The sequence below is a fragment of the Siniperca chuatsi genome, linkage group LG16 (genome assembly GCF_020085105.1).
Source record: "Siniperca chuatsi isolate FFG_IHB_CAS linkage group LG16, ASM2008510v1, whole genome shotgun sequence".
In the NCBI taxonomy this organism is placed as follows: Eukaryota; Metazoa; Chordata; class Actinopteri; order Centrarchiformes; family Sinipercidae; genus Siniperca; species Siniperca chuatsi.
In genome coordinates this window covers 16,827,526-16,840,088 of record NC_058057.1, presented here as the reverse complement: position 1 = coordinate 16,840,088, position 12,563 = coordinate 16,827,526, and the positions used below count along the sequence as shown (strand labels likewise).

The following is a 12,563-nucleotide window of genomic DNA, read 5'->3' as shown; positions in this document are numbered from 1 at the left end:
AGTGTGTCTGTGTGTGTGCATGGGAAAGTTTTCATACACATAGTTTTACTGTATGAGTACCTAAAAATGCAGGCATCTCATGCCACCTTCAACAAAATAAGTAGGTTTAAAAAAAAAACAAAACAAAAAAACATGTATAGACCTACACAAAAATAATCCATCTTAATCATCACTTATGACCAACTAGAAGTGTGTTGCGGTGTCTGTATCTGCAGAGACCCTGTCCTCTGCCTGGATTTTCTTAGTTTCTTCTTAGTCTGCTGTGTTCGGGACGTTTCTGGGAGTCAACCTTTGGGCAGTGATGTGTAGCCCCCAGCCAATAATAGCGCGCAGGCTGTGAGGTCGGAACTCTATAAAAAAAACGTAGAGACCTCGCTGTCTCTGTCTCTGCTCTGTTGAGGCTGAATGTAGCTCAGCGGGGCCGAACTACATTCACACGCAGAGCAGATAGGCCACAGAGCGGACAGGATGAAGCCTGGCTTCGGCTGCATTCATTGTGGCTCCTTCCTACAGGGTTGTGGGGCATTTTATTTGTGTTTTAGAATGTAGCCGCCGTGAAACAATCAGAAAATAACATTTTATTTCTCTGATTCACTGCTTTGTTCTCACCAATGCTGCTCCCTCTCTCCATTCATTCTCTTGCACTCTCTCTCTCTCTCTCTCTCTCTCTACCTCGCTCTCTCACCCGTTGAGCCGGGAGGAGGGCAAACTTTGAATCGTGTGTTTGCAAACAGCAACAGTGATATCACTGTTTGTTATACTGTGTTACTGAGTGAGTGAATGACAAAAGATTTGCAATGAACAGGAATGTCACATACTAGGATTAGTGGATGCCTCAGTCCCAAACCGATACTCTAGAAGCAGTCATATTCTGGTTATCATAAAAATACACAAACCAAGCCGGTGGGTGAAAAATATATATATATATATATATAAAAAAAAGTCATAAATTCAGAGGAATCATGATTGTGAAGGCATGAATGCTGCATACCTCTCTGATGTGTCCTTTTTCAGTGCTTGCCTGTCCAACTGTGATCTTCCTCAAGAAACGGTCATTTGTGTCAACAACTAAAAAACAAAGACAAAAAGGAAGTTTCATTTCCTGTAAAATTTCTCATAAAATATACTACTTTGAGCATTTAAAACGGGCATAACATCAATGACGGGCAAGACTTTAAATAAAGTAAATATAACTTCATCTGATACCTCAGACACAGAAAAAGTTTAATGTCTTTACAGCCTAAACTTGAAAGACTGTAAAAATCAATTTCCACATGTTGTTAAATAGATACCAATGCACATCCACAGGCTTGCACACACAGACACACACATAAACCCAATGACTGACAAGAAGAGGGATTCTTATCTCTTATTGTGAGTAGGCGTTGACACACTGAAAGCGCTTATGCTACGAGGGATTTGCTACTTTAATTTCTTCACTCAGCACTTAGCATATCCTCTCATAATGTGGCTAGAAATTGGTTACTCTGTGGTTATACTGCTATTACAATCAGCCAGGAAATCATATTAGTCAAACGTTATCCTCATGTTGGTTTGATGTAATGAAAGGAAAAAAGAAAAAAAAAAGAAAAAGAAAAAAGGTTTCTTTCATGAACACAGACACACAGTCACACCCACATAACATTAGTTGGTAAATCTGTTTTTAATCTCCAGGGTTCGTCTTTTAAGAATGCCCTCCGGAGCCACTAGAGTAAATAACCACATCAGTCATAGCAGCACCCGGCTGGTTGTTGTCAATGACAACTTTAAACCAACACAGCTACCACTGAGGTAGCTATTCCCACTCCTACCATACTCACATTTCTTATCCTGTGACTGATGACAGAAACACTTTTATAATAAATGTGTTAATTCAATATGAACACAAGGGTCAGAAAGAGTTGTCATAGCCAATTTTCATTGATGAGAATACCAACATACTGTAGTGAATTTGCTATATAAAAAAATCCATACTAATACAAGATTGCATGTCTCTGTGTTTGCAGAAGATTATACTGGGTGTTGTGTAACAAGCATTACCATTTAATTCTCAAGGGAAATGTCAGTATGAACTATGAAATCAAACATAAAATATAATGTTTCATATCATTGTCCCATTCAAAATATCTAAAAGAAATGTTTGTGCTTGTGTGGTTGACACGGCCAGTGCCATATAACATCACCATTTTAGTGAACAATACATCACTGCCTGGTATGTTGATAACACTGTCACTACATACTGCATACCACCAAAAACAGGGTAAAAACTTTTTGCTGTAGTTTAAACATGTGTAGAAGTTGCCAATTAAGCTTTAAATATAACACTATTTTTTGTAAAAGAAGCAACGAATGACAACCCACTGGATCAAGAAGCAAACCCAAATCCTACTGAATATGTCACAGACATACAAGTGGTCCTTTGAGTTTGAGCTATGGGTAAAAAAGCGTACATATAAAGGCTGAATTCCAATGGTACTGCCCTTCACTATAAAACGGTTTCCCAGAAAGAATGTGCAGAGTGAATTGCTATACTTCTATAGATACCTCTCTGCCAGGTGATCTTGGAAGGGTCAAGATCAAGACGGGCAAAGGCACTGACTTCCTGGGGTGTGAGAGATGCAGGGTCTATTTTATTGATTCCTAGACGCTGAAATTGAAGAGAGAAAGAAGAATAGAAGATCATCTGTGAGTGATATAGATATATATATATATATATATATATATATTTGGATGTCTGGATTTGTTTATATATATAAACAAATCCAGACTAAATGACTACGAGGCGATCAACTCCCTGTCAGGTTCAAAAGGTTCACAGGGAGTGCTCTGTTTAAAAACACACAAAACTCTTTATCGCTCACTCTATCCATTAAGACCAGTAAATATTTTATAGTCCTTTTAATTTTTCATCCCAGAGACTTTCATGCAACAGGACAGGCATATATTGAGTTGACTTATGTTCAAACATCTGCCATATGTATTTTGACTTGAAATTAGGCATTCTTCATCCACACTAAATAAAACAGCATTACTCGTAGACATATAAACAGATAGGAGCTTCAAGAGATGTAAACTTATATTTGTAGATGTGGACACGATGGAGGGAGAGAGGGGAATTTTTAAGACAGGCTCACTGAGGTCCCCTAGTGGACAAAATTGTCTTTTTTTATAAGAGCGCAACACAAAAATTCTTTTGGCTAGTAATGATGGGTCACACTAGTGATTCTGGCACTGCAGTATGTAGACTTACGCGTAGCCTGGAGATTTGGATGGGTGAAAATCTTCTGACTGCATTCACTGAAGGGACCAGTCTATTGAACAGGGCCTTGGAAGTATAAGACAAAACAATTACATTAAATTCATGTGTGTATATGCATATTAAGTACATTTAATTACACACCTTGGAGGATAATTATGTTTTCTTGAATAGAATGCATCACACCAAAAGAGCTGTATAGTGATGTCATGGTTGTGACTGCTAAATGTAATTGGAACATAAAAAGCATGTTCTTACATAGATAGGTAAATATTAAATGTTTCTGTGACACTGTTTTTAGGCTTCCCTGTGAATATTTAGTGACATCAAAAGATAACAAGATTGTAGTTTGTACACATAGGGAGGTTCACTGTCTGAGGTATGTGTGATGAACCAAAAACTAGGGCTAAAAAACTAATCATATACAGTTGTCCATTGTAATTGCAATTCATATCTGAAATACTTAATTTAGGAAGTTACTATATTAAAATAATGAATACTTTCCTTTCTTGAATCCCTGAGTATAATACATCTAAATAGCAAATCGCTAACATCTGGAATTTTGTGCAAAATCTAGATAATCAGGATTGTCATTAAATTAGCATCCAGGTCAAAACAACGGTTTCATATGTTTGGTGTTGTAAGAATGAGTTATTACTGAATGACATGATCACACGGTCACCTTGTCTGATTGCGTCGCTTCATGCAGCATCCTGGCATCGATGGCTGCTGCCACAAGGTTATTGGCTGCTGTGATGGCATGAATGTCACCAGTCAGATGGAGGTTGAACTGAAGGGCAAGACAGACAAAAAAGAGGAAGTACAAACAGAGAAAAAGAGAAAGAGAGATGATGGGATTAGACACAAGAAATCAAAGCACTATTACTGTAATGTACTGGTACACGTTGTGGGTTTGGATGGCCCCAATGGAAATAAAACCTCTAACAATGGGGGTTAAAAGGCTGTAATCACAAAATTTTGTATCACAAGATAAATGTGGCTTCAAACAAAGTAATCTTCTCATGCTTTTGACTTTGTTCCCTATGTCTTTAAAAATATTATGACACATATTGTCTCTGTTTGGCATGAGCCCCTCGATTTAAAGGAAACAAAACATTGTGAGGAAATGAGAAGGAGGGGTAGAACTAAAAAGCTAAAAAAAAATTGGTGTTTTGGTATAAGAAAAGGGGGCTGCCTTATTGAAGACTTTGTGTCTGGAGCTCCTTCCTCCTCTCCTTCCCTCTTCCCTCTCGGCCTTCACGGACAGTGCCTTTATTCACAGGCAATATTATGCCACAGCCCCAGGGGCTGTGTGTGTGTGTGCATTTATGTGTTTTTGTACAAACTTGTGTGAGTCTCTGCATGTCTTAGGTCTTTGAAGCCTGCGCTAGTCCTGCTAGGAAGCACTGAGAGTGTCTGTGTGTCTTACCTCCTCCATCGGAATGACCTGGGCATATCCCCCTCCAGCAGCTCCCCCTAGGCACAAAGAAGAGGTAGCACAGTCAGAGGCAGACAAACAGGTCAGGGACACACAAAGGAGGAATGCTGAGTGGTGGACTCTGAGTGAACTACTCCACCCCAGCACAAAATGTAGCATGGTATGTAACACTAGCTTCACGCTGACAAAGATAGCTTATCAAACAGTTACTTGACACATTCCTAACTGCTGGTTTAGACGCCTGTCTCTGGTTTCCTCTCAATGTAAAAGTTTCATTCTAAAATAACATCCACTGTTTGAAACAATTGGACATCTTTTCTAACATGAAAATACACCTCCTTAAAGAATGTAACTGAAGTTGTTAATCACTGTAATAGTTTTCTTACAAAATACAGTTTTAGAGAAAATTGTTAGTTCTGGAATGATTATCTTTAAAATAAGAGATTACTGTATTGCATTACCATGTAGTCCAGAGAACGGTAGAGAGCACAGAGAGGTGAAATCATACTTTTCAGATAGGATATATGTCATGTACAATTAGCATAAGGACCAAGGTATTCATTGCTGACCTTTAACCCCAAAGGTGGGTCCCTGGGAAGGCTGTCGGAGACAGGCAAAGGAGTTGAGCTTAAGGTGGGCAGACAGGGCCTGGACTAGGCCAATGGTCACCGTGCTTTTACCTTCACCCAGTGGGGTCGGAGTTATACTAGACATACAGAAAACACAGAACATTTTTGAATTTCATATTTTTTGATGTGCATAATGTCGTAATCATATTCATTCTGCAGCCAAACAATTGATACTTAAGAACTTCAAGACATTATTGAGAAATAAATCACAAACTGTGTCCAAAGTATGGCTTAAAGGTAATACTATAAAGGAAGCAGGGTACAGCGATAGCTTGCCATACTAGTTCCTTTGCTAAGGATCAGTGGCTTCCTTTACATCACAAATTTAAGCACTATGGGGCACTGAAGGAATATTATAAATACGGAAAAAGGATTCGGTTGATCAGTAAGTCACACTCACCCAGCAACCAGTACATATTTCCCATCAGGCTGTGTGTGGAGGCGGTCTAACAGGGAGAGTCGGACCTTAGCTTTGCTCCTGCCATAGACTTCAAGCTCTTCTGGCAGCAGACCAATCTCCTCAGCCAGCTGGTCCACTGGCTTGGGTGTCTGAGCTCTGGAAATCTCTATGTCACTGAAAAACACAGACAAAAACATGGTAATGTGTTTTCTCAAGCATATGACATGACAAAAGGATCCTAACATTCAGGTAAATGTAGTTAAATTCCTAATAGTCTCTCACAGATAGTAGCTTGTACCTTGGTACAGGGGTCAGGGGCTGCAGTTTGAGGCTGCGCAGATGCCAAGGTCGGTACTGTTGCTCCTGGAGCCACCGACTGCAACTATGCACCACATTCTAGTAGACAGAGAGAACAAGTTAAAGAACAATAAAGACAGAATCTAGTATGCAAATGGGGTGAGAACAGAGACAGAAAGAAAGAGAACCTGTGTTCTGTAAGCTGCTGTGAGGTATCCTAACCCAGACTTTGAGGACATCTCAATTGCATGTTCATCTAAAACAAATAAAAACAGTATGATTAATGCTCATGTTGAGTAAAAACATGCACATCCAAATGTTAAACAAGAGTGGGAGAGAATACAACGATATGAAAAACAGAGAGGAAGCATGTGGCGTCCCACCATCAGATCTGCAGCACAAGGGTACAGCTTGCTAAGGCTGTCTACACAATAAACTGCAAAGCTATACGCTATTAGTAAATTAATTTATAGCTTTATTAATAAAGCTATGATTCTATAATTCATATAATTTATAAACAAGAAATGTTACTCATGCTGAAAAAAAAGCCAAATACACACATATTTCAAATATAGACTACACTAGTATGTCTTTGGAAACTCAGATGCATTTTCAAGCTTTTTAGTCAGGTATAATCTCATTGAATGCATTCTGAAAGGTCAGCAGCAATAATTTCTGTGTAGTGTCGAGGTTTAAAATCCAAGCAACGTGCAACACCCAAGGCTAAGATGCCAAGAGGTTAAGTGTAATTTTTTTTCCACTATAGTTCAAGCCTGTGCAGAGTGACTGCGATGACTGTCACAATATATTCAACAATACCTGTCTCCAGGGGGGGCTCACAGCGGATGACAGTAGCCCCTGGTTTAACCCAGGTGGGTGGGACATCCATATTCCCTGCCCCTAACAGGACCACAGCATCAGCTTGCATCACCTAGGAATTCAAGATAAGAAATTAGATATTAAGAATTTAAAAGATAGAGAAGAAGATTGTAGAGTTTAGTAGATTGAAAGGGGTAGAAAATATGTGTGTGGTATATTTATGACAGGCACAAACAACTTTTATGACATATGAACCCAAAAAGCCTCTCCAGAAAAATGTGACTGATCAGTAAATTTTTTTTTAAATAACTTTCAATTAGCAAAACTGTTCAAGTTAGCTCTGTCACAATTGATCACAATTCTTGACATTGCATTTGAAAAAGCAGAGACTGACCCCATGTGGTCAGCCACTAAAACTGCACATACTGTAACTGGTGCAACTGAATAATGAAAACAGATGGCTGAGAATATGAAGAAGTGGATAAAGAATTTCCAATTATAAAGCAATGGCTTTGGGGTTAGGTCTTATACTCAGAACACCAATAAAAGAACACACTCAAAACAAAAAATGTCAAGCCGACCACAAACATGGAAGCAACCACAAACTTTTTACAGTCACCTTTCAAGTCTACTTGGGGTGAGTGAATAAAAACTTACAGTTATAAAAATATACTTTGGGTAAAAAAGCTTTGAGAAAGAAAAGGAAGAAAGAATTGCACACACATACAAACACACCTGTCTCTGTAGGGTCTTGGAGCTCCAATGACTCTTGAGAGCTACCATTCCACTTCTTTCAATCAGGCACTGCAGGGCCACACCAAGGGGTCCTTCTCCTCCAACCAGCAACACAGTTTTCCCTTCCAAAGGAGCATCTGTAGAAATGTTTTAATGTGGCATTAGGACATTCTTCATTCATTAAGTGCCGTATGTGCATGAGCAACCTAACTGTCAGCGTGATCCACATTTCAGTTTCAGTCAAGCCCATACAGTCAAGTGTTCATGATCCATATTACAATGCTGACCAGCTGAACATGGATGGAAATGGCTTTACACACCAATTGCAAAGTAGGTGTTCAATAGCTTTGTGCAACACTGTGGTCATAATTACAGATAAGGTATGCTGATATGTGGTACATTTTCAAATCTAATGCCCCTAAACTTTATATTTTGAAATTTACCACCACATATACTAATGCAACTGGACAAAAATTCATCACTTTTAAGACATCATGAGTGTATCATGTTAGCCTGGTAAGTGAGCCATTTTCTCGTGTCCTAATGTAACAATCTATTTGGTGCTCTGGAGTTTCCAATTCCAAAATAATGGGTCATGACATCCCAATTCTTTACTATATGCTCATTTATGCTCATTGGGTTTTAAGCACATGGTGTGTTCATACTGAAAAAAAATCTTCAAAAAATATTTTCCTTGTTTTTTCTTTGTTACATTTCCAAATTTGAAATTGTTTTCCAAAGTTTGCAGCTTACTTGACATTCATTAATCAATTAATTAAGTATAGTATGCTTTTCTTCTAGTATAAAACAATAAAGTACATTCATTTTTTGTATACTAACTGTAACTAACAACTATAATATGAAAATTAGTACATTCAGTAGCCTATACTTTATAGTATTAGTACAAAGTATAAAATTGGTTAACAGGTATTTTGTCATGCCATGTCAGCAATCACTCAGGTATTAAAACATATTTAATTTAGTACTTTTTCCAGAGTGAATGTACTACCTACACCCTACTGGGACACAGGGACAGCGTAATAGCTGGGTAAACACGGCTGCATCTAATAAAATTAGTAACGAGTAGGTTATGGTGTGCCACAATAATACTGATTGTCAGTGCTTGCTAATATTGTAGCTTACTGTAATTCATTTTATCAGCTACACCTGTGTTTTCCATGCTGTGCTGTCTCTGAAAAGAGTCCCTTCAGAACCAAATGTAAGCACCATTACAGCTACATACAGTATATCAAAGTGTTAGTATAGTTTGTCCTTTACTTTTCATGAGTTACAGTACAGCCTCAGTATTCAATAACTACTGAACTTGGGACTGATTTCCATTCCCAGAAACTCACCAAGTTTCTCCAGGAGATCCAGGACAGCGCTGGCTATGGGTGGCACAAAGCCTTTGCTCAGATCGCCTCGTACCAGACGACCCATATTCAAATCTGATATCCTATAACAATACAAAAATGACAAATATAATATATTTATAAAATATTATTTTCAACATATAATATATCAAAATTAATACCCCCCTCTTCTCCCCCTGGAGCTGATCACTTTTTACTGGCCACAGCATAAAGGTTATTTTGTAAAGTGCTATGGATAACAGTATCGAGTACATTCATAAAATTTAAAAAATGGACACGGGTGACCAGATAGCCGAGAGCTATATAAAGCTTAACAATGGTGAGTAACATTTTAAAGTATATAGTATACCGTTTTAGATTTTATTATTGGACAGAGATCTAGGATTACTGATTAAAAAAAACATTTTTATCAAACATCCATCCATCCATCCATCCATTTTCTTCCGCTTATCCGGGGCCGGGTCGCGGGGCAGCAGTCTAAGCAGGGACTCCCAGACTTCCTTCGCTCCAGACACTTCCTCCAGCTCCTCCGGGGATCCCGAGGCGTTCCCAGGCCAGCCGAGAGACATAGTCCCTCCAGCGTGTCCTGGGTCTTCCCGGGGCCGCCCCGGTGGGACATGCCCAGAACACCTCCCGAGGAGGCGTCCAGGAGGCATCCGGATCAGATGCCCTAGCCACCTCAGCTGGCTCTCTCTCGACGTGGAGGAGCAGCGGCTCTACTCGAGCCCCCGTGTGACTGAGCTCCTCACCCTATCTCTAAGGGAGCGCCCAGCCACTCGGGCGGAGGGAAGCCCATTTCGGCCGCTTGTATCCGCGATCTTGTCCTTTCGGTCACTACCCAGAGCTCATGACCATAGGTGAGGGCAGGGGCGTAGATTGACCGTAAATCGAGAGCTTTGTCTTTCGACTCAGCTCCTTCTTCACCACAACGGTCCGATACAGCGCCCGCATCACTGCAGACGCTGTACCGATCCGCCTGTCAATCTCACGCTCCATCCGTCCCTCACTCGTGAACAAGACCCGAGATACTTGAACTCCTCCACTTGAGGCAAGGACTCCCCACCTACCCGAAGAGAGCAAACCACCTTTTTCCGGTCAAGAACCATGGCCTCAGATTTGGAAGAGCTGATTCTCATCCCAGCTGCTTCACACTCGGCTGCAAACCGTCCCAGTGCATGCTGCAGGTCCTGGTTTGAAGAAGCCATCAGAACGACATCATCTGCAAACAGCAGAGATGAGATCCTGTGGTTCCCAAACCGGACACCCTCCGGCCCCTGACTGCGCCTAGAAATTCTGTCCATATAAATTATGAACAGAACCGGTGACAAAGGGCAGCCCTGGCGGAGTCCAACATGCACCGGGAACAGGTCTGACTTACTGCCGGCAATGCGAACACAGCTCCTGCTCCGGTTATACAGGGACCGGACAGCCCTTAGCAAAGGGCCCCGGACCCCATACTCCCAGAGCACTCCCCACAAAGCGCCCGGGGCACACGGTCGAATGCCTTCTCCAGATCCACAAAGCACATGTGGACTGGTTGGGCAAACTCCCATGAACCCTCGAGCACCCGATGGAGAGTATAGAGCTGGTCCAGTGTTCCACGACCGGGACGAAAACCACTCTGCTCCTCCTGAATCCGAGGTTCGACTATCGGACGAATTCTCCTCTCCAGTACCCTGGAGTAGACCTTACCGGGAGGCTGAGAAGTGTGATCCTCTGTGATTGGAACACACCCTCCGGTCCCCTTCTTATACAGAGGACCACCACCCCGGTCTGCCAGTCCAGAGGCGCTGTCCCAGACCGCCACGCGATGTTGCAGAGACGTGTCAGCCAAGACAGTCCCACAACATCCAGAGACTTAAGATACTCAGGACGGATCTCATCCACCCCTGAAGCCTTGCCACCAAGGAGCTTGCCAACAACCTCAGTGACTTCGGCCAGGGTGATGGATGAGTCCGCCTCCGGGTCCCCAGCCTCCGCTTCCTCTTCGGAAGGCGTGACAGCGGGATTGAGGAGATCCTCAAAGTATTCCTTCCACCGTCCGACAACATCCCCAGTCGAGGTCAACAGCTCTCCACCCGCACCGTGACACGGTGTTGGTGAAGCACTGCTTCCCCCTCCTGAGCCGCCGGACGGTTTGCCAGAATTTCTTTGAGGCCGACCGATAGTCCTCCTCCATGGCCTCTCCGAACCTCTCCCAATCCTGAGTTTTTGCCTCTGTGACCGCACGGGCTGCAGTGCGCGCTTAGCCTGCCGGTACCTGTCAGCTGCCTCGGGAGTCCCACGAGCCAACAAGGCCCGATAGGACTCCTTCTTCAGCCTGACGGCATCCCTTACTTCCGGCGTCCACCACCGGGTTCGGGATTGCCGCCGCGACAGGCACCAGAAACCTTGCGACCACAGCTACGAGCCGCCGCGATCGACAATGGAGGTGGAAAACATGGTCCACTCGGACTCAATGTCCCCAGCCTCCCGGGATCTGGGAGAAGCTCTCCCGGAGGTGTGAGTTGTAGACCCTGCTGACAGCGGGCTCCGCCAGACGTTCCCAGCAGACCCTCACGATACGCTTGGGCCTGCCAAGTCTGTCCGGCTTCCTCCCCTGCCAGCGGATCCAACTCACCACCAGGTGGTGATCGGTTGACAGCTCCGCCCCTCTCTTCACCCGAGTGTCCAAGACACGCGGCGGAGGTCAGATGATACGACAACAAAGTCGATCATCGACCTCCGCCTAGGGTGTCCTGGTGCCACGTGCACTGATGGACACCCTTGTGCTTGAACATGGTGTTAGTTATGGACAAACTGCAACTAGCACAGAAGTCCAACAACTGAACACCACTTGGGTTCAGATCAGGGGCCGTTCCTTCCGATTACCCCTCTCCAGGTGGCACTGTCGATTTGCCCACGTGGGCGTTGAAGTCCCCAGTAGAACAACGGAGTCCCCGGGCGGTGCACTGTCTAGTACCCTCCCAGGGACCCCAAGAAGGCCTGGTACTCTGCACTGCCGTTCGGCCCATAGGCCGCCACAACAGTGAGAGACCTGTCCCCACCGAAGGCGGAGGGACGCGACCCTCTCGTTCACCGGGTAAACTCCAACACGTGACGGCTGAGCTGTGGGGCTATGAGCAGGCCCACACCAGCCCGCCGCCTCGCCCCGCAGGCAACGCCAGAGAAATGGAGCGTCCAGCCCCTCTCGAGGAGACGGGTTCCAGAGCCCAGGCTGTGCGTGGAGGCGAGGCCGACTATATCTAGCCGGTAACGCTCAACCTCCCGCACAAGCTCAGGCTCCTTCCCCCAGCGAAGTGACATTCCATGTCCCTAGAGCCAGTTTCTGTGTCCGGAGATCTGGTCGCGGCCCCTGCCTTCGGCTGCCGCCCAGATCTCTCTGCACCGCCCTTACGGATCCTCCTGCGGGTGGTGGGTCCACGGGAGGACGGCACCCCGTCGCTCCTTCGGGCTGTGCCCGGCCGGGCCCCGTGGGGAAAGGCCCGGCCACCAGGCGCTCGCCGTCGAGCACCCACCCCGGGCCTGGCTCCAGGGTGGGGCCCCGGTAGCGCCAATCCGGGCGACGTAACTGGCCTTGGTTGAAAATTCATAGGGGGCTTCTTTTTATCAAACA

The 12,563-nt window shown here is 43.9% G+C and overlaps 1 protein-coding gene across 2 annotated transcripts in view; it reads right to left on the bottom strand.

The window, feature by feature from the left end:
- Window positions 1–12,563, bottom strand: part of mthfd1l (methylenetetrahydrofolate dehydrogenase (NADP+ dependent) 1 like) — a 44,418-nt gene that overhangs the window by 28,627 nt on the left and 3,228 nt on the right. For both annotated transcript variants that reach the window (XR_006374940.1, XM_044169407.1), the window contains exons 6-17: window positions 8,930–9,030; window positions 7,575–7,711; window positions 6,840–6,951; window positions 6,209–6,276; window positions 6,022–6,119; window positions 5,724–5,897; window positions 5,264–5,400; window positions 4,686–4,732; window positions 3,939–4,046; window positions 3,251–3,325; window positions 2,545–2,647; window positions 992–1,068 (exon numbers count right to left, since the gene is read on the bottom strand). Coding sequence is in view for 1 of the 2 variants with exons in the window: in XM_044169407.1 (XP_044025342.1) it covers window positions 992–1,068; window positions 2,545–2,647; window positions 3,251–3,325; window positions 3,939–4,046; window positions 4,686–4,732; window positions 5,264–5,400; window positions 5,724–5,897; window positions 6,022–6,119; window positions 6,209–6,276; window positions 6,840–6,951; window positions 7,575–7,711; window positions 8,930–9,030 (1,237 nt within the window). In the remaining variant the exon portion in view is untranslated. The remainder of the gene's footprint in view (window positions 1–991; window positions 1,069–2,544; window positions 2,648–3,250; window positions 3,326–3,938; window positions 4,047–4,685; window positions 4,733–5,263; window positions 5,401–5,723; window positions 5,898–6,021; window positions 6,120–6,208; window positions 6,277–6,839; window positions 6,952–7,574; window positions 7,712–8,929; window positions 9,031–12,563) is intronic.